General features: G+C 45.5%; 1 protein-coding gene across 3 annotated transcripts in view; it reads left to right on the top strand.

Moving 5' to 3' along the window:
* The window catches only part of CCDC30 (coiled-coil domain containing 30), a 58,735-nt gene that overhangs the window by 26,210 nt on the left and 9,607 nt on the right, over positions 1–22,918 (top strand). For all 3 annotated transcript variants that reach the window (XM_077250212.1, XM_077250213.1, XM_077250214.1), the window contains 12 exons: positions 1,429–1,500; positions 1,936–2,051; positions 2,803–2,882; positions 4,765–4,957; positions 6,472–6,588; positions 13,097–13,225; positions 14,286–14,422; positions 15,186–15,417; positions 16,089–16,265; positions 17,026–17,235; positions 17,468–17,625; positions 18,251–18,416. In XM_077250212.1, coding sequence (XP_077106327.1) covers positions 1,429–1,500; positions 1,936–2,051; positions 2,803–2,882; positions 4,765–4,957; positions 6,472–6,588; positions 13,097–13,225; positions 14,286–14,422; positions 15,186–15,417; positions 16,089–16,265; positions 17,026–17,235; positions 17,468–17,625; positions 18,251–18,416 — 1,787 coding nt within the window. The remainder of the gene's footprint in view (positions 1–1,428; positions 1,501–1,935; positions 2,052–2,802; positions 2,883–4,764; positions 4,958–6,471; positions 6,589–13,096; positions 13,226–14,285; positions 14,423–15,185; positions 15,418–16,088; positions 16,266–17,025; positions 17,236–17,467; positions 17,626–18,250; positions 18,417–22,918) is intronic.

Raw genomic sequence — 22,918 nt, 5'->3', positions numbered from 1 at the left:
CTCCCTTCCGCACGTCGGATGTCCTGTTTGTACTTCCAGAGGGACCAAGGAGGGGTTCTCCCGCTTCCAAAGCTACTCTAGCCAAATGGATTCGGTCGGCTATTCAAGAATCCTATCGTGTCAAAGGTGTTCCTATCCCAGCAGGGATTAAGGCCCATTCTACTCGGTCGGTGGGCGCCTAGTGGGCCATTCGGCACCAGGCGTCAGCACAGCAGGTCTGCAAGGCTGCGACATGGTCCAGTTTGCACACTTTTACCAAACATTACCACATTCATTCTCTCTCTTCTGCAGACGCCGCCCTTGGCAGGCGCATTCTACAATCGGCAGTACCTTAGCCGTAAGCCAGTGGTACATGGGGTATTAGCATATGCTGCTCCCCACCCAGGGACTGCTTTGGGACTTCCCCTGGTCCTGTGTCCCCCAATGAGGCGTAGGAGAAAAGGAGATTTTTATGTACTCACCGTAAAATCTTTTTCTCCGAGCCAATCATTGGGGGACACAGCACCCACCCTGTTAGCCTGTTTGGCTTGTTGTTACTTCCTTGGTTTTGACATAGTTTGTCATTTGTTCATGCTCCTACTGCTTTACTACCGAACTGGTTGAATTGTAGCCAGTGAAGGGGTGTATACTGCAGAGGAGGAGTTAATCTTTCTGTTTACTTAGTGCCCTCCTAGTGGCAGCAGCATAACACCCATGGTCCTGTGTCACCCAATGATTTGCTCAGAGAAAAAGATTTTACGGTGAGTACACAAAAATCTCCTTTTTTCCTACAGGTTTGGTTTGGCTCAGCGCTTAGTGACCGGCACGGCGCTGAGGTTGAGGGTTCAGATCCCCCCCGTGGTCACACCCGCACAGTATTTTAGGCTTGTGCTGCTTTTCTCCCACCTTCTAAATATTAATCATAGGCTGAATGTTGGTCTATAAATTAGAACAGAACATAGAGCACAAGTATGAGATCGGGACATTCGACTTCATAGACGTAAACTGAGGGTTTTTCCGCGTACACGCCAACACATTTTTAATGTCTCTTTCTGGGTTTGATGGAAAAGATTTTTCTTATCTTACAATTTTATTCAATTATGATTAAAACCAAAACACAAAAAAATATAATAATGCAGTAAACATAAAAACAAAACAAAAAAAAACACACAGACACACACAATTTTTAAGCGTATAAATATAAATGAATCTAAGAATCATAACGGCAGGTCAGTTTTAGTATTTCGTGAACATGGATTATATATCAGTACTGGTGACTTCAGAGTATTTTTTCTTGTTTTCCTGTTCCTGTAGTCTGGAAGATGTTAGTATGCCAGAATAAAGGACCATCGCTAATGCTTGTACTGTTTCTTTGGAGTGTCCATTGTATTTTACTGTTATTTTTCAGTTTTGTTGTAGTTGAATTGTTTTTTATTTTTACTTTCATAGAACAAATTATGCAGAAGAAACAAGAAGACATCGATGCACTAGAGCAAGAACTTACAGACCTCAGAGACAATGGTGAGATGTAACGTTCTATCCTAAGGTGCCCAGAGACATAATGGCAAACAGGTGGGAAAGAAAGATCAGGCATATTGAATTTCAATATGTCTGATTAAATTGTTTTTAAAAGAGCCAGCCTCCATAGGTCATCTTGTTCTCCTCTTCCCATTGAGAACACGTACATGCTCGGTCGGGGTCAGAGGGGGCCTGGGGTTTGGGAGGAATAACTAGCAACAAGGGTCGGCGGACAGGTATCTTAGGTGTATGGATGCTTTAGAAAGACATTTGGCGGTAATTTATATAGTGAGGTCTAATTTGTGTTGGTCATTTAATGTGATTACATTTCCCTTTATTTCTTTGTAGTTTTTGTGTTTTGCCAGGATGTCTGTAAATTGGTTTATAATGAATGGCATACATCTCGATGGCTGTTTAGTAATATCTGTTTCTTTGCAGATTCCCTTGAACTGCAAAAAGCCAAAGAACATAATAGTAGATTAGATAAAGAGATTCTCGCCCTACGTCAGCGAGTCAGATCACTGGATTCTGAAAGGAAAAAGTACCTGGAGCAGGTTTGCTTTTTTATTTAATTACTAAGCTTCGTCATGAATAAATGAAAGGGGTTGTCCAGGAGAAAGATATTGATTACCTATTCATATGATAAGTCATTGATATCCGGTTGTTAACAGATCCTGTATCCACCGGAAGTAAATGGTGCACAGAGCGTGGAAACTTCAACTCCATAGACTGTATAGTGGCTGTTCTCAAGTACTATAGCTCAGCTCCCGTGCACTTCAATATTAACTGAGCTGCAGTACCTGAGAACGGCCACTATACGGCTCTGTACAGCGTGTACATCCGGGTGCTACAGGACTTGGTAAAAGCTGATTGTTAGGGGTTCAAGTTGCCAGACCCCTACTGATCTGATATCGATGATCCATCTTATAGATAAGCGTTTCGCATTACCTTCTTCAAGGCTCTTAGGGGCGGTCCTTCTTGAAGCCCCTTTGAAGAAGCTAAAGCGAAACGCACGTTAAGGTTGGTTCTTGTTCTGCCATATTTACCCTGTTAAATTTATCTGGCTGGTCAGTCTCCTATTTTGTTATAGTCTTCCTTGATTATAGATTTATTTTTATTTATCGGTATCTATCCATTTCTGAGCAATGTGGCCTCTGTGATTACTAAACATATTCTATGTCACCTGATCCTGGTCCCCAATTAAATAATCTGGGTCACAAGTGGGGCCAAAAAGATTTTATTTTTACATAGAGTAATATAAACTTTTTTTATGTATCTTATTTGTTTTTTTCTCATCTTTCCTAGTGTGAAAAAAGTAACAGCGACTCGACGAGCTCCACAACCGCACCTATAAACCCGCAAGACAATCCGGAACTACATAAAAAGTAATTGTGCCTGAAAGAGATACTCTCAAGGGCTTGTATGCCATATACTAAGGGGCGCTATGGGGCCATTGAGGATGGGCACAACTCATTAGGTGATCAGAATTGGATCTGGGATCTCCGGCTTCACAGATCCTCAATAAAAAGGAAGGAACAGAATATACTAAAGCCGGGCATACACATTAGATAGCTGTTGGACGAACCATTGTATGGCTGACCGCTATCTCTCGAGATTCCTCCATACAGAGGAAAGCTCAGGTCGCCTGCGAGCTCCTGTGTTTTCTGCCAGATCATCAGACTGGTTTATATCTCCACCAATCAAAAGTATTGGGTTATTGAATTCCAACATAATCGGCTGGGGGAACAGTCGGGAGACCCCATATAGATTAGATGGTCGGCTGATCCCTCAGTAATCTTCTTTTTCGGCTAGCTTTTATCTTATATGTGTAGAGTGTGCAACTCCTGACTTTGGCGACTGGAGAAAGCTCAGGCCCCGGGGCAGGAACATTACAAAGATCATGTGCTCTTTAACTAGTAATTTGTAGATCGTTAGATGCTCGTCATAGTTCACATCCATATCTAGAATTTCCAGCTTTGTTGTGTAATTCCGCAGTCCTGTAATACAAGTCTGTACCTGCCGTCAGGATACAATCAGACGCACTGTTGTCTTCCCTTTTGGAGCCCCGTACAGCTACACATGTGGCACGTACGCCAGTGACTGACAGGTACCAGTTGAGCGTCCCACAAACAAAACAAGGCCCTAAATTACTATGTAGGTGGAAAATTAAATAAGCCATGACTGATATTGTGCTGTAAGGCGAAAAGCAAAATAATTCCTTGTCTTCAGGGATTAAAAAAATAATAGTGCAGGAGGAAAACGCTAAAGGGGTTGTCTCAACTTGTATTCTCCAGGAGCACACCGCTCCCAGCTTACGCTCTGCAGGGAGCACAGCGCTGCTGAAGATTCACAGTTTGGACCAGCAGCATGGTCGCGACGCTGGTCTGTGCTTTTTTCCCCATGCTGCTAGCACTGGCAGTTTTACCTCTGCAGAAGGGAGCAAACACACTGGAAAGCATAAATCTAACTAGCTTTGGCCACTCTTAGACTACAGGGTGGTCGGTATCCTAGGCAATGAGCCGTACAATATTATTAAAAATCCCTCCGTCCTTGAGAGCAGAGAGGATCTTTAATAAGAATTTAGTTGTTATTATGTACATGAGTGCCACCATCTTGATTGCTATGGACACAACAATGACCTGTGGACAGCGTATAAGATGCACTTAGGGGTAAGGGATGGGGAGATTGATGATTGCTTTGGTCAGTAGAAAAGTTTAAGTCAATTTTGGAAATCTGGCTGGAAAGTGGCCGACCGTCCCCACCGTCTACGAGAAAACGTATGACACTTCATAAATCACTTTACTGAATCAATCTCAACAATATTCTTTTTATTTGGGGGGATTTTTTTTTAACAATTTCCGGAAAGGGGATTATAGTTATAGTCAATAAGGTGAGTAATAAAACATAACAGAGTGATCTAAAACTTGTTCTATTAAACAAGTAAGAGAATATATTAAAAAAAGAATCAACAGAGAAAAAAAGGTTAATGCAAGAGGAAAAGAATGCGGAAGGAAAAGTTAGGAAAGGTAAAGGGGAAGGAAAGAAAAGGGCATAGGAGAAGGTTGGATAAGATAAACCTGGAGAGTAGGGACAGGGGAAAAGATCATCCTTATTGAAACAATTTTTAATTTGCTTCGTTAAATATGTAATTGTACCTGTACTTCTTGGCAAATGATAAAGCTTTTAACCAAAAAGAGGGCATTCCGACTTGAGGAATTTTGAATCAATCCCCATGTTTCTGGAATTGAAGCGTTATTTTCTCGCCAGGTGTAAACTTGAGGTTGAGGACAAGGAGTGTCGGATTAAGCAGCTGCAGCACAAGTTCCAGAAACTACAGAGCGAATACGATGACATCGTGGAGCGGAACGAGGAGCTGGAGTCTATTGTGGGGGAGACGCAGAACCGCACTAAGGAACAAGTGGATTTTTTGGAGTGTGAAATAGCCGGACTCCAGAGGACGGTGAGACCGGAATCTGCCATGGGAGTGATTCAGAAATGCATAGTGAACGCTGAGTGGATGGTGACATTTGATTTTCCCCTTTCTTTACAGACGTTATGACATTATTATAGGGTATTTTTGTATTGCTGACCCAACTTTAGGATAGGTTGTCAGTGTCAGACCAGGGGGGTTTTACTCCCATTTCCCCCCACGATCAGTTGCTATAACTTCCATTAGTGGCCGGTTGTGAATGATGAGCAGAGTTGGAGCATATTCTGTTTAGTGACCTTTCCCGAGTGCTGCAGATCAGATCCTATTGAAAAGAACATGCGCTGATCTGCGGCGCTCTGCAGGGGCCACTACACAGTGTACAGAGCTGTGCTGTACCCGCTGTGTTCACTGTTTTCATCCAGCCCTGATGAAGGTGATAACAGCTGATCGTGGGGGTGCTGGGTTTTGACCTGATCTTCATCTATCCTAAAGTTAGGTGATCAATATGAACGTAGTGGACAACCCCTTTAAATCTCATCCATTTTGCTAATTTTGTAATAAGCTGCATATATATATTTTTCTTTAACCATAAACTTTATTAATATATATTGTCATAGTTTATATCATATTGACAATCAGTCAGTGTACATCATTATGATATCATAATCTTTTTTCTGCACATTTTCAATCCACAAATCTGTGCCAGAAAATCCACCTTCTTATTCGCTAAGTGAAAACGTAAGGCTACTAAGAAATAAAAGTTATGCCTGAAATTAAAGGGGTTATTCTATTCCCAGGATAGGGAATAACTTGTGGATCAGTGGGGGTCCGACCACTGGAACCAGCACTGATCTGTCTACAGTGCACCTGCGCTCCATTCATTCCCTATGGGGCTGCTCTGCACTCGGCTTTTTCCATCAGCCCAATAGAGGATGAATGGAGCAGTACTTGGGCATTTTTCCATTTTGCACCCCGTTCTGCCAGTCAGTGCAGGTCTCAGCGGTCGCATTCCCACTGATCAGCATGTTATCACCTATACTGCGGATATCTTGTTTTAAAGGGACCACCCCTTTAAGTGTCACAACCTTATTGTTCATTAGCGACTGGTATATTTTTGCAACTAGTATGCAATAATTAAATGTACTCAGGCCCTAAGCAATGCGCGCTGTCCTGGAGTCAGCCCAATGCGGAGCACATCCACTAGATGGCGCCGCCTGCTGCCATTGATCCTGGTGGAGAAGAAGCGCTGATTGTTTCTGATTGTGGGGGACTGGTGACCGGAATGCCGTTGCTTGGATACCACAAACACTAAAGTGCTGAGAAACTTGTGACATTCTGCGCACTGCAGCGACAGCAGCCTCTCCTGAGGGGACGCTCCGCTGCTCCGGGCCCATCACCTCTCTGTTAACTCTTTATTTCTGGCAGTAAGTGGTCACAGAAAATGTAATCATGTTTTATATCTCACGGTAAGTCTCAAAAGTGTTTACAGATACATTTTAATTACTTAATTGTATTTTTCTGAATCATCTGTTTTGTGTCAGTAGATTATGAACCTGGAAGCAGAGCTAACCGAAATGGCGGAGCAGCGGGAAATCAGAGAGGAGATGCTCGCGTCAGCGCAGAAGGAGAGCGCGGACCTAAGGCTGTCAGACGTCCAGCAGGTATATAGGGGTACAGCGAGTATATAGGGGTACAGCAGAGTATATAGGGGTACAGCAGGTATATAGGGGTACAGCAGGTATATAGGGGTACAGCAGAGAACTTAGGGGTATAGCAGAGTATATAGGGGTACAGCGAGTATATAGGGGTACAGCAGAGTATATAGGGGTACAGCAGGTATATAGGGGTACAGCAGGTATATAGGGGTACAGCAGAGAACTTAGGGGTATAGCAGAGTATATAGGGGTACAGCAGAGTATATAGGGGTACAGCGAGTATATAGGGGTACAGCAGGTATATAGGGGGTATATAGGGGTACAGCAGAATATATAGGGGTACAGCGAGTATATAGGGGTACAGCGAGTATATAGGGGTACAGCGAGTATATAGGGGTACAGCAGGTATATAGGGGTACAGCAGAGAACTTAGGGGTATAGCAGAGTATATAGGGGTACAGCAGAGTATATAGGGGTACAGCGAGTATATAGGGGTACAGCGAGTATATAGGGGTACAGCAGGTATATAGGGGGTATATAGGGGTACAGCAGAATATATAGGGGTACAGCGAGTATATAGGGGTACAGCAGAGGATATAGGGGTACAGCAGAGTATATAGGGGCACAGGAGGGAACATAGGGGTACAGCAAAGTATATAGGGGTATAGCAGAGTATATAGGGGTACAACAGGTATATAGGGGTACAGCAGAGTATATAGGGGCACAGCAGAGAACATAGGGGTACAGCAGAGTATATAGGGTACAGGAGAGTATATAGGGCTACAGCAGAGTATAGAGGGGTACAGCAGAGTATAGAGGGGTACAGCAGAGTATAGAGGGGTACAGCAGAGAACATAGGGGTACAGCAGAATATATAGGGGTACAGCAGAGAACATAGGGGTACAGCAGAGTATATAGGGGCACAGCAGAGAACATAGGGGTACAGCAGAGAACATAGGGGTACAGCAGAGTATATAGGGGCACAGCAGAGAACATAGGGGTACAGCAGAGTGTATAGGGGTACAGCAGGTATATAGGCATACAACAGGTATATAGGCGTACATCAGAATATATAGGGGTACAGCAGAGTATATAGGCGTCCAGCAGAGTATATAAGCGTACAGCAGAGTATATAGGTGTCCAGCAGAGTATATAGGCGTACAGCAGAGTATATAGGCGTACCACAGAGTATATAGGTGTACAGCAGAGAATATAGGCGTCCAGCAGGTATATAGGTGTATCACAGATTATATAGGAGTACCACTGATAATATAGGCGTACTGCAGATTATATAGGCGTACAGCAGAGTATATAAGCATACAGCAGATTATATAGGCATACAGCAGAGTATATAGGCATATCGCAGATTGAATAGGCATACAGCAAGTATATAGGCGTACAGCAGGTATATAGGTGTACAGCAGAGTATATTGGTACTTCCAAGCACATGGGCACAAATCATAATGGGCATGCTGCACCTACAAATAACGATACAGTCTGAGTGTCTTTAACCCCTCAGATATTTGACCTGTTTGGCTCGAAATGACTAGCTACATTTAATTCCTTTTTGCCTTTCTCCATTTCTGCAGTTATAATTTCACTATTTATTTTTGACGTTGCTACATGTGGCGTACTGTTATGTAACAGAAACTACATTTAAAAATATATATATATATATATATATATATATATATATATATATATATATATATATATATATAAAATTATATTTAAATAAAATAGACTGAGAGAGATATAATAGAGCTCAGCAAAGACATTTACAGGACTGTGGCCCACGCTGGCAGTCTGTCACCACCAGGACATAGCACTGCGAACTTCATTCCCAGCGCTGCCTCTGATTACTGGGCCCCTGCGATGTAATGCATGTGTCGCCCCACAGTGAAGTGACATGGTTGCCTAGGCTTGAGGTTAAAGTCTGCTGCACGCTGTGAGGATCTTCTGGTGCTGGGAGCTGATGGTCACGTGACCATTTGTTTGCAATTTGCATACATTCGGTCACATACCAACTAGACAAGAACGGCATCACTCAATACAAGTGAATTAAGCGAGGCTGTTCATGTCTAGTCGGAATGTGGCCAGAAGTATGCAAATATTGTGACCACCAGAAACACTTCACAATGCATGTGATGTGTGGATTAAGAAGGCAGCAATCACATAGAGTGACTGCAGACTTTAACCTCAAGAATGGAAAACCCTTTAGTATTATACATTAAATAAGTTATTATTACTTACAGTTATTACAGTCTGTTTTGTTTTCTCTTTTTGAAGACCTTTTATTACATATCTTTATTTCCATTAAGTGATTACTAGTTTAAATATATACTTCAATATTCTCATACATCACAATGGCACAACCTTTTTAGTTGGAACAGCACTGAGGTATTTAAACACAATGCCAAGGTTTTCCTAGGTAAACCGGCCTAAGGAAAAAGCTGCCGTCTTTTTTCCAGAAGTGGCTTCGCTGGCAGTTTTGCCGCATATTCTTCTCATTGCCTCGATCATGTAGAGCGGGTTGCTTCCAAAAAAAGCCACGAGAAGAATGAATATGTTACTTGTTACAACTGCTTCACAGTTTCCATACAATGAAGCAGTTAAAAGAATGAACAAAAGACTGAATGTGTGCACAGCAAAGTTGTTTTGACATTGCTGTGCACTATTTTATTTTTTGCAGCACTTTGTCAGGGGTTTCTAGGCTGAATCTACCTGAAAAAGATGTGGTGTGCACATGCCCTTAATCTGCTCTGGCATCAGACATGTGCAGGTAAACCTGTTCAGGGCCGGCGTCAACACCCGGCCTAGCCGGGCAATTGCCGGGGCCCTGACGAGACAGGGGGGCCCACTCACACAGTCATAGAGCCATCTGGCTGCTTTAACCCTTTCTACCCTTTCAATTTGCGCTGGCACAAGCATCTTCTCACTGTCAGTGCAGGGCCAGGCACACATAGGGGTTAATTAAGGACACAGCCAGCGTGACATTGTGGGCGGAGAGTTCTCCTGCTCTGTATCTCCTGACTGTGTGCACTGCTGAACTTATCAAGGAGACCGAGCTCCTACCAGCACCTGAGTGAGTGCAATGCTATATCGCTGTATGTTCTGACAGTCTGGGACTGGGTGACCTGGGGCGGCCATGGGCTGGGCGGCTGCAGCTGATATATATATACTACAGCAGCCTCCCAGCCCAGGCCCCCAGCACAGCCTGTATAGATACAGTGTATATAATATATATACAGGACAGGTGCTGGGGGCCTGGGCTGGGCGGCTGTTGAAGTATATACACTGCACAGTACCACTCCCCTGTATATATACACTGTACAGTACCACTCCTGTCCTGTATATATACACTGCACAGTACCACTTCTCCTGTATATATACACTGCACAGTACCACTCCTCCTGTCCTGTATATATACACTGCACATTACCACTCCTCCTGTCCTGTATATATACACTGCACATTACCATATCTCCTGTCCTGTATATATACACTGCACAGTACCACTCCTCCTGTCCTGTATATATACACTGCACAGTACCTCTCCTCCTGTATATATACACTGTACAGTACCACTCCTCCTGTATATATACACTGCATAGCACCACTCCTCCTGTATATATACACTGTACAGTACCACTCCTCCTGTATATATACACTGCACAGTACCACTCCTCCTGTATATATACACTGCATAGCACCACTCCTCCTGTATATATACACTGTACAGTACCACTCCTCCTGTATATATACACTGCACAGTACCACTCCTCCTGTATATATACACTGCATAGCACCACTCCTCCTGTATATATACACTGCACAGTATCACTCCTGTCCTGTATATAGACACTGCACAGTACCACTTCTCCTGTCCTGTATATATACACTGCACAGTACCACTTCTCCTGTCCTGTATATATACACTGCACAGTACCACTTCTCCTGTCCTGTATATATACACTGCACAGTACCACTCCTCCTGTATATATACACCGCACAGTACCACTCCTCCTGTCCTGTATATAGACACTGCACAGTACCACTCCTCCTGTATATATACACCGCACAGTACCACTCCTCCTGTATATATACACTGCACAGTACCACTCCTCCTGTATATATACACTGCACAGTACCACTCCCCTCTATATATACACCGCACAGTACCACTCCTCCTGTCCTGTATATATACACTGCACAGTACCACTCCTCCTGTATATATACACCGCACAGTACCTCTCCTCCTGTATATATACACTGTACAGTACCTCTCCCCTGTATATATACACTGCACAGTACCGCTCCTCCTGTATATATACACTGCACAGTACCTCTCCCCTGTATATATACACTGCACAGTACCTCTCCTCCTGTGTATATATACACTGCACAGTACCACTCCTCCTGTATATATACACTGCACAGTACCTCTCCCCTGTATATATACACTGCAGAATTTACAATAGCTATCACTCATGTAAGAAGTGAAATCTGGCATTGTACTATACCTATATTTCTCCGCTGTATCTGGGCATCATGAATCGTGATATATTTTAAAGGGGGGGGGGCCCACTGAGACTCTTTCGCCCGGGGCCCTCAAAAACCTGGAGCCGGCCCTGCCTGTGGTCCTTCCTAGGTCATTAAAGGGGCTTTTCAGTTATTAAAGGGTTTTTCCGGGAACAGTACAAAACTTGAGGGGAGTGTAATATTGAGAATCCTAACAGTATGTAATAGATAGGTAGAAGCTGAGGAATCATCTTCAGGCTGAATTCACACGTCAGCTTTTTCATTAGCTTGTGATACATGTTTTTCATCCGTGTTTCCATTTTTGCCATCTGCATATCATCTGTTTTCCTCCCACCCTAAAAGAACTCAGATGTCCCCATTGTGACATTTTTTTTTACTGATCCATTAACTTGAATGAGGGATTTTGATCCGCAATCAGATCAGCATATTTCCATTTTTTTATGTGGACCATCAATGACCGAAGAAAAACCTGACATTGAAAAAGGCTGAAAAAAAACAAAATGTCGGTGTGCTCACACATACGACGGATATTGACATGTGCGTGCGCCCGTAGACCCTTTGCCAGCCCTGACGCTGGATATTATTTACCTTTAACCATTCTGCAGTTTCGGTTATTGAGTATTTGCCAAATCCCTGCAGCCATCTTGGCTCATAAGCCCTCAGTGCTGGAGCCGGCCTCTACCACACAAGGTGATGAAAGTGGTGATAAAACAGAGAAACTGTCCTTACCACACCTAATGATACGTAATCTTTACTATCACACTGGAGGACATGTACGGGGCAGGATGAGACGTGACTGCAGGTATATTAGCACGCGCTGACACTTATGTCCTGCCAACATTTGCTGTTCTCTGTAATTGCACAATATGGATCCTGTGCAGGTCTAGATACAATCAGGGTGTTGGGTGCCGAGCATTGTCCAAGGCCTGAGTGTTATCAGATTCCTCTGTGCATTGTTGGTTGTGAGTCCTGATGCTGATAAAGGATGTGACATCAATAACCGATTAGTGGGGGGTGCGACACCCAACACCCCCGCTAATCAGCTGTTACTGAATGAACACAGCAGTCAATAAATATAGAGGCTGCGACCGGGTATAACAGATTCACTCTTTATTCATTTAAATAGGGGATCAGCAGTGCCCGGCCGTGGCCACTATAGAAATGATGGCGCCGTTGTGTTCCGGCAGCACCCAATAATTTCCGCCGGCGGCATTAACAGCTGATCGGCAGGGGTGTCGGGTGTCAGACTTCCATCGATCAGATATTGATGTCCAATCCTAAGAATAGGCCATATATAAAATAGTAGTGGTCCACCCCTTTGAAGAAGCACACCCAGGAAGTGTTTGTATTCATTAAATGTGCATATGTATGTAATGTAGTGTGAGTGTGTTAATATACTCGCCTACCGCCGCTCTCTCCGGTGTCCAGCGCCGGTCTTCTCCTCTTCTCAGTGACGTCACCGCTACTAACTCAGGATTAGACCACGTTCACACCTTCAGTAATTTACCTCAGTATTTATAAGCCAAAACCAAGAGTGGAACAATCAGAGGAAAAAGTATAATAGAAACTCGTCACCACTTCTGTATTTATCACCCACTCCTGGTCTTGGCTTACAAATTCTGAGGCAAAAAACTGACCAAATACTGAGTGTGTGAACATATGGCCTCAAGGATATGATTTTTGAAACTTTAAGTATTAGGCCATGTGCACATGTTGAGTATTTGGTCAGTATTTTACCTCAGTATTTATAAGCCAAAACCAGGAGAGGAACAATCAGAGGAAAAGTATAATAGAAACATATGCACCACTTCTGTATTTATCACCCACTCCCGATTGTGGCTTATAAATACTGAGGTAAAATACTGACCAAATACTGAACATGTGAACGTCGCCTAATACTAATAAGGCGTAACTTCCACGTTTGAGAGAAAATGATTATAATGCAGGATTTTTGTCCATTTTCATTGATTAGGAGCTGGAGGTTTTGAAAATAAAGCTGAAGGAAGTGAACAAGAATAGGAAGAGCAAAGAACAAGAAAATCACAATTTACAAGTGGAAAATGAGAAACTGGGAAAAGAGAAACATCTTCTAGACAATAAGGTGAGTGTGACTTTCCTGCACCTATTATACTGGGAAATCACCAGTTACTGCACCATTCCAGTGGTTTTTTTAAAAATTACTGCTGGAGTGGTGCTTTTACTGTAAGATCCCTTCCCTAGTCTCATACTTAGCAGCCGCCATCTTCCCCTTCTATCGTCACCACTCCGGTCAGTTTCCTGCAGGTTGTGACTGCCAGATTTCTCCAGTGTTTGCTAATTGAGCCGGAGCTTACAACTTAATGCTTCTTACTAGCTCCCATACATTTGCATTGAAATCTTGTGACGTAGTGTGTAGAGGAGAGGTGGCTACACGTGCACGGTCACTCTCCATTGTCTCTCTGGCAAATCCAGAAACACTCTTGTGAATGTACTTGGTTCTTTCCACATTTCCCATAGTGAATAAAGAGTGACATACTTCACCAAGACGCCTCTTCTCTGCAAATGTGGGATGCAGGACTTTGGGTCAATTAGGCGTATCCATACTGGCACACAAGTGGACACTAGACTCATCTTTTAAATGTTCTGTTCAGTATGCAAATTGCCTCTTCAGAGAGGAAGAGGACTTGAACTCTAGCGCCACCTATTTACAGACACGGTGTTTTGGGGTGTTGCTCCTCATCAGTGCAAAATACGAGATCTGATTTGGATGGGTGAGAGGCTTCTGACAAGGGTCTAAGGGGTAATGTTTCTCCTTTTGGAGAGTCACAAGCCAGGCCTGGCATGTCAGCGTGAGGAGACTAATAAGCCATGCATTCTCCTTTGAGAAATTAAATATGCAAATTGCCACTTCAGAGAAGAAGAGGACAAGAACTTTAGCACCACCTATTGGGAGCAGCGATCCTCAGGATAAAAGCCAGACAAGAATAACAATTTGCAGACACAACGTTTGGGATGTTGCCTCTCATCAATGCAAAGTATGAGATCTGATTTTGCTAGATCAGAGGCTCTGGACTGAGGTCTATAGATATATATTGTTATCACCCAGCCCTTTCATGGGGCTCTGCCCAGTTGTTACTGGTCTGTATAACCACGGCACTGACTGTGTATTATCTGTCTCTTAGGTAGCAGAACTTCAAGATCAGTGTAAAAAGTTGCAGATGCAGAAAAATGACCAGAAATCCTCGGGTGACATGAAGCAGGCGTGTCAGCAATTACAGGACAAGATCAAGACTCTGGAAATGGAGAGAGAAGCTGCGAGGTGATTATGTGTATATATGAATATATTAGCTGAGATTTCTCTACTCTGTGCTTGTGGCCTTTGCAGTCCAACACTATGAACAGCTCAGCGGGCGGCTGGACGTCACTAGGGTAAAACTTCACAGGAGGAGCATTACTTTTATAGAGGGGGTCTTTTAGCAATACAGAAAAAAAAATTATTATTTTGGTGGCTTTTGGCCTTCAGTTGCAGATATGGAGGAACAGTCACCAGAATACCATACAGGTGATGTTAAAACAGCCGCGTGTCCTCCACAAAATTCCAAAACGTAGATTTTCTAACTCTAAAGTTGAGTCCAGACAATTATTTAATGCAGAGATCAGAACCCAGAGAACTCCAGGTGTTGTGTAACTACAACCCCCATCGTGGCTACACCTCTTGGGAGTTGTAGTTTTCCAACAGCTGGAGTTCTCTAATGTGTATGGGGGTGTTCAAACTCTCCCCTGATATTAGGAGAAATGAGGATCGGGGTTGGATCTTAATATGCCCTGTGCTATTCCTGTTGCTGATAGAGGAGACTAGATTGGAGCAAACACCCCTCTCCCCAAACAGAAATATACACTGATCCTGGCGGACATATTTATGGTGGAATTAGGAGAAATGAAGTTAGCCGGCTTTGTACTTTTATCCGGAGAATTTGTGCTTTTTGTGACCCTAGACACTCCACAGAATTGAATGATGTCGGATGAATGAATTGGGCGACTGTTCTTTCCTTACATTTATTCAGTGTCTTCATTTTTTACAGTTCCACGCTCTCTGAGCACAAGAAGAAGTGCGAAATTCTCCAAAGACAGTTCCACGAGGAGATGGAGGAAGTCAGGAGCCTGCGAGAAGAGAACCTGCAGCTCAGACAGGAGGTGACGACCGCCCGGCAAGATCTGCAGTCCAGAAGAGAGGACAATTCACGACTTAAGCAGCAAGTTTCCAAATTAGAGGATCAAGTGTCCAAACCACCAAACGTGGCAAATGGAACAGAGGTAATGGAGTCCCAACTCTTTAGATTTGATCTCGCTGGTACATTTGTAATTGTGACAAGATGGACACTTCAGATGCCGCCATTGCTGAAGTAGATGGAACAGCTGGGGTCATTACACGGCATACTAAAATGCAAACTAAAGGTATATGCCCAGATATGTTCCGACCACTGCCAGGCGATAGTATGTAAGGCCGGTAGGTGACAACATTGAGCTTTTTGTGAGTTGTCACGGACATTGAAGAACAAACATTGTAATTATAGCTGATCAGAAAGATTCAGAGGATCCTGGCCCAGCAGCCACGTCATTAGTCCATGACCGGCAGGCCATAGCCCTGCGAACCTCGCTCTTCATACCTTCCGGCATCACCGACACTTCTGATTAGCAGGCCTGGTGTGACTTCATTATGACATCGCTCTAAGCCTACTAATCGGAAGGTTGTTGTCAGCAAGTAGGAGGAGGCTCACAGGGCTCAGGTCTGGGAGCCATGGACTACCAATGTGGCCATTGGACTAAGGTTCTTCAATTTTTTTTTTGAGCAATCTACTTGACATCCATATGATGAAATTCTGGTCCCAACTACCAGGAAGAACAAGATAGTCAAGACCAAAGAGCACTGGATGCCTCCAGATCCTTCCTATAGTATGGTCACACTGGTTCTTTGTGTTTTTCAGCCTCTGTCAGGGGATTCTCTGATTCAGCAACAATACGAGGAAATCCGACAACTGCGGCAAGACTTAAACAGAGTACAAAATGTGTGCAGCTCGGCTGAGAAAGAGCTGAGATATGAAAGGGACAAGAACCTGGATATCAAGAAGCAACATATTCTTCTTCAGAAGGAGAACACAAAGGTAAAAGTGTAACAGCAAAAGTGCCAGCCATATTGGATTATGCCCCGTGTGGTATCTTCCATTTGTGCTTGCCACATGCTGCAAGGGTATACAGCTCATAAGTACAGAATGATGGATAACCGTGATATACTAGCACAACATAATACTACAGTGCAAAAATAATGTACATTGCCATAGTATACAAGTAGCAGTGCCACACAAAGGAAATGGCACCAAACAATGCTCAAAAATAACAACATACAATGAAGGAAACACAATAACAACGCCATATAATGTCCAAAGACACTGGTAGAAATTGTTGTGGTCATCTCAAGCTTTGAGTGCCAGGCCATCTGTGGTACCCCACTTTTACAGGAACAGTGGGATTGCACAGGTCACATACACTTAAGGCTGAGCCGTACCCTAAAAAATCAAGGTGTATATTACAGCTCATCATTGGGATCATGTTTCCTCTCATACTGGTAGGTAAGTGCCATTTATAGGGAGCATGAAAATTAGTATTGTATTTTTGTGTCATCCCGTATGCAAACGCATGGGGTATATTGTACAGGGGACCTTCCTGAACTGTATGAAGGACTGTCTTGTGCTTTGGGGGCGGCCAGTTTATGTCTCCATATTAGATGTGTATGATGCCCTGTAAAGATGAATTATTAGGCATTAGTATGTGCTTCCAGCAGACATTGCTCCGACTTAAAATCATCACATATGTATAACTGTTGCTAATGACATCCCCTATAAATTCTCTTCCACCCACCGTTAGCTTACTGCGGAGGTCGGTCAGGTTAAACAGAAGCTTTCCTCCATGACTGCAGCTTGCACCGGTCTTGAAGTTGATCTTGAGCAGCGACAGCACGTCATGAAGGAGATGGAGCTGGAGTTGCTTAAGAGGAACCAAACTGCTAAAGTGCTGAGCAGCTGGCAGGAGAAGCTGGAGCATGAGAAGTACCGAGCTATGGAGGCAGAAAGGATGGTAAGACACAGAAATCGGCCAGACCTTATTTATCCCTACAAAATGATTATATATCTGTGGAATCGATGGGTCTTCATGGTCGCAAACCTCTATACATAGTTGATGAGTTTATTCTTTTTGATCATTTACCTGATGATAGTACAGATAACCTGAAAATCTTACCAATAAAGGAACCTTTTCACCCCGTGTGCTGCATTTTGATTATTTTCCATTTTTCTTTCACATTTCCTAGGTGTTGGAAGTAGAGCAGCAACTGCGCGCCTCTCAGCACCAGGTATTACTGCTAGAGACTCAGAATGCCGAACGGCGCCACCTCGAGGAAGAACTGAAAAAAACAAGAGATGGTGAAGCCAAAGCAAAGGTGCAACTACAAGATGAACAGCTGAAAAGGTAACAAACCATAAGGCGGTGTTCACACGCAGCGGTCATGCATGCTTAGCCGCAGCAGCCCTATGCCCCTATGGTGTTTCTCTGCACAATCACCTAATCTTGCAAGGAAACAGCTGTATCATATGCAAAACTGCGTGACTGATCATAATGGCGTGCGGTTTTGCATGTGGAATCATCACAGTGGCAAAAGACAGAAGCATGACCCCCTGCGTGTGAACACGGCCTAACAGTATTGAATCAGACCGGTTCCGATTAAATGAATGATGCGTACGAGACCGGTAATAGTTGGAGATTAGCGTATCAGACAAAATTCAAATTTGCCTGTTCGTACGGCTTTTCTCAGTAAATTCGATTAGCGGAGAAGTTATTCACCACAAATTTAATGTCTCTTATTAGGATGTGGGGTCTCTGCAGACCCCAGACCATAATAAATGAAATTTTTTTTTGCAAATGTGGATTTTTGCAAGAATCGAGTAGAATTAAATTCCACTCATAGTTCTCCTCTAGTAATGGTGGATTTCATCTTACATAAGAGCGTGGAAGCTCATTTTAGAACAAGCGGGGTCTGCGCTGCAGGACAATGACAGATCTAACTTTATTATAACTGCTGCTCCTTTCTGTTTAGGAAAATTTTGGACCAGAATTTGGAGGAATTGCAGTTAGAAATTAAAGCCCTTCACGACAAAGAAATTTCACTCACCCAAAATAATCGTATCCTCCAACTGAAGATCAATCAGCAGGAATCCTTACGACAACATATGGATGATGAGAAAATGTCCACTGCTGTGGAGGTCAGTCTATGTATTATTACAGCCAACAATGCACATTTTGTTTCACAATTATATTAGCCGATTTTCCCATGAGATGAGTGGATGTCCGACACCTTTGGCACCACTTATCTCACCAAATATGAAAAATCCAATTTGTGTGGATTATTAGGGCACTTTCACATTGCGTTCTGGCACCCATTCCTTGGCCCTGTCGGGACTCCACCCTCCATCCCCCCCGCAAAACAGAATTCGGACGTATGCGCCGATGAGATCATTGACTATAATGACGCCGACAAAGCGAATGCGCTCTCTGCCATGCATCTTTTTCAGGTGTATATGCCTACTGGAGGTGGACACTCGGGCGTAGGACACTGCATCTGGGTGTCCGTCTCCATTAGGCATATACGCCTGAAAAAAATGCACGGCAGGGCACGTATTCACTCTGCCGTCGCCATTATAGTCAGTGGTCCGTCGGCGCATACGTCCAAATACCGTTTTCTGGAGAGTTCTGACCCACTGAATGGGTGCATGAACGTAATGTGAAAGACCCCTTACTAAATTAGACCTTAAGTTGGGGGTCTAGCAGGACCCACCAGTTAGGGCTCCTTTTCACTTGCGTAAAATACGGCTGAGTCTCGCAGGTTAAAACCCGGCTCTGCCGCCGGCACTCAGATCGGAGCGTGCGGCCGCAAAGGAATACATGCAGCCGCACACTCCGCAACTCTGTACGGGCAGCAGCGCCGGGGTATTGCCGTGGGAGACTCATCCGAGTCTCGCACAAGTGAGAAGGAGCCCTTAGTCTCAGAATTCTCTTTGCATCTAAGCTAATATGCATATAAGTCAAATGTAACCAAGTTTGAGAAAACGCTAAGGTCACTGGCATACGCCTGTCCACATTACACCCCACAGATAGCAATGCAATTGGCAGTCATATGAAACAAGTAATGCTCATTTCACACAGTCCTTTCCGTTTTTACATCTGGAACCATTTTTCTCGCATATGTCAACATTTTTTTCCATTTTTATAGAAGGGGGTAAAAAGTCTGAACTTTACTCTGTCACCTCATTGGGGGACACAGGACTATGGGTGTTATGCTGCTGTCCACTAGTAGGCGACAGTATGCATAATCTGAAAAAGATTAACCGTGGCTCCTCCTCTGCAGTATACACCCCTGGACGGCGTCAGCCTTCTCCAGTTTTTGCTTAGTGTCGCATAGGAGGCACACTTAAGATTTTTTTCTACTCCGTTTTTTCCCGACGGATTACAGATGAAGAAAAGTGGGTCTCCTGTGAGACTCCCGGCATGGCTCCTTCCTCGGCCCCCTATTACGGGGTGCCCGGTTGAAGTAGAGATGGCTATTCCCCATGTCGCTCCTTCCTCAGTCCCTCGGGTGCTGGTTCGAAGTCGAGACCCCCCTCCTTCCCCAATTCCTTTTGGTTTCTGAGTTGAGGTCGAGGCGAGGATAAAGGCCCCTGAAGGTGACAACAGCACCCTCCCTAATCACCCTCTGGGGGTATTAGGTTGAGACGCCTCAGGTAGGGCCTGTACAGGCAGCACTCTGCAGCTCCCAGCAATGGGCCAGCACACTGCGCCTGCATCTAGGGACCCCAGCCCAGCTGCGGGCTCCTGTTGGGGCCGGGGGGGAGTGCAGGCAGGCATGGCACAGACAGACACAGGGCTCCCTGTGCCTCTGTCTCTGCGGCAGCACCAGCTCTATACTGCCTCAGGGGGACCCCTCACCGGGCCCCCCTTCCGCTTACAGCCCCACCGCTATCCTGCCTTCAAAACCGGGGGGGTCCGGTTCAGATCCGACCCCCTCCCGGACTTCCGCACCGGCCTGGAGCCTTTCTGGGCATCAGGCATCCAATTTAGGCCCCGGCTTTGGCCTAGCTGAAGCCGCCACCTCCTCTCTGCCCCCGGATGACAAATATGACACTCTACAGTGTCATAGTGGGGGTGGATAGAGACAGAAAGGGCGCGTTTTTACACAGCTTTGCCGCCTTTTTCTCAGCTCTCCGCCCCCTTCTCCCTCTGCCTCTTCTCATCGGCAGCCATTTCTACTGCAGCAAGGATTAACCCTGCATCTCCCGGTCAGTAGGACCAGGCCAGCCAGTCTCCGGAGGGCACAGGACTGTGGATCTTCGGCGCTGGACCTAGGGGCAAACTGGTGGGGTAAGATTACAGCTGGGTTGTTTTACTCGGCTGTGAATCCATATTCCCTATAAGGCTCCCCTATAGGGTCCTCTGCATAGCTACCCCTGTAAGGTCCTCTGCATAGCCAGCCCTTCTGCACTCTGTGCACTATGCCGGGCTCAAGGTCCAATAGAACCAGGCAGGACTGCTATTATGCACTCTGCACAGCCTGCAGGACCACTCTCCCCAATGGCAGCACGTAACGCACTGCCAGGACTGCATCCAGACTACTGCGTCAGAGCCCCAAGAAGCCCCTGCCAATGCCTCGGTGTCTAATGCCACGCCGGAATGGGTCACTCAGAGGTCGCAATCTATGACGCAGTCTATAGATAACAAACCTCCACTTTGCTTCAGGCTCTGCAGAGTCATGCCTCGGCTATGACCGTTACCCAGCAAAGGGAGAGCTTGACTCAGGAACAGAACGACCCTGGCACATCCACGTCTAGGTCAGGACGCAAGCGGACCCATAGGTCAAGTCCATCTGCGTCATCCCATAGCACACGGTCATCCCGTTCTAGGGAGAGACACCGTTGTTCCAGGTCATCTAGACCGTCCCCTTCCAGGGGCAGACAATGCAGATCTCCGCAATCCCCGACCAGAGAAGGCCTCCTCCCCAGCTCACCCAGCAGGGGACGCCTCAGTGATACACAGGATTCGGAAGGCATCTGTGACTCTGACTCAGACAGGGAAACGAAGGGGTCCCTGATCCCAATCCCCCCTAGCAATACAGCGCTAGTCGAGGACATAATCTCTTCCATCCATCGGGTGCTGGACATTTCCAATCTGCCACCAGAGGCCAAAGAACACAAGATTTCCTTTGAAGGACCTCTGAAGCCGCCTAAGGTTTTCTCTAACCACCCAGAGTTTAAAGGGCCACTGTCACCCCCTCCAGCCGTTATAAACTAAAAGAGCCACCTTGTGCAGCAGTAATGCTGCAGTCTAACAAGGTGGCTCTTTTAGTTTTTGTTTCTGTTATTCCCACAATAAATGTATTTATAATTTGGCTGAAATACCTCTCTTTGTACCTGGAGGCGGGTCTGAAGCCTCCTCTTAGAAGCGCCCAACTGCCGTCAGTCATCTCTTGTGTAGATTGTCGCCGCCCCCTCAGCGCTGTTATTGTGTGAATTCCGGCGCCTGCGCTCTGCTCTTCTGCCTTGCGCAGGCGCATAGAGCATTTGCCGTCCTAGCGCTGGTGCCGGGTTCCGTTCTGCGCCTGTGCGGGCAGTGCGGCCACCCTGTTACTGAATCCCCGCCCCGCACTGTGTTATGCATTATGCACAGTGCGGGGCTGGGATTCCTGGGCATGCGCACTGCGCTTGTCAGACGCTCCACAGGTCCCCCGCCTTCCAGCGTTGTTCTGTGAGGCTGTTCCAAACGCCGGCAAGGATACCTGTATATTCCGGCAACGCTGAAAGGCGGGGGACCTGGGGAGCGTCTGACAAGTGCAGTGCACCTAGGAGTTCGCACCCTCCTCCGCAAACCCCCTCGATCTCTCCTGTTTGCCATGAGAGTCCTCGGCAGGATGGGGGCAGCAATAGAAGTGGTCCCATTTGCCCAGTTTCACCTCAGGCCTCTCCATTCTCAAGTCCTGAGACAGGAATCCTTTTTCTCTCCACAGGGAATTCCAGCTAATGTCGTCAACCAGGAGGTCCCTGCACTGGTTGCTCAAGCCAACCTTGCTAGCAAAGGGGAAATCCTTTCTCACAGGTCAATGGAAGGTTCTGACCACCAATGCGAGCCTGACGGGTTGGGGTGCAGTGCACCTACACCACAGGGCAAGTGGTCCCCAGTGGAAGCGACCATGCCCATCAACATCCTGGAAATTCGTGCCATCCTCCTGGCATTGAGGGCCTTCCATCACTTACTGGCAGCCTCTCACATCAGAATACAATCGGACAATGCCACGATTGTGGCATATGTGAATCACCAAAGGGGGGACCCGCAGTACCCAGGCGATGCGAGAAGTGTCACGCATACTCCACTCGGTGAAGGACACAGGCTCGGTTCTCTTGGTGGTCCACATTCCGGGTGTGGACAACTGGGAAGCAGACTTCCTCAGACGACAAGGAATAGATTCGGGAGAATGGTCTCTCCATCCCAAAATTTTTCGCCAGATCTGCCATCGCTGGGGGACCCCAGATGTGGACCTAATGGCATCCCACTTCAATGCCAAGGTCTCGAACTTCATGGCCAGAACACACGATCCGCGGTCGCTCGGAGCAGACGCTCTGGTTCAGGACTGGACCCAGTTCCAGCTTTTGTACATTTTTCCACCTCTACCCCTGATATCCAGAGTGGTGAGGAAAATCAAGCAAGAGGGAGTTCCAAC

This window comes from Ranitomeya variabilis, chromosome 4, assembly GCF_051348905.1.
Source record: "Ranitomeya variabilis isolate aRanVar5 chromosome 4, aRanVar5.hap1, whole genome shotgun sequence".
Classification (NCBI taxonomy): domain Eukaryota; kingdom Metazoa; phylum Chordata; class Amphibia; order Anura; family Dendrobatidae; genus Ranitomeya; species Ranitomeya variabilis.
Note: the sequence above shows the minus strand (reverse complement) of the source record. Positions and strands in the feature narration are given on the sequence as shown.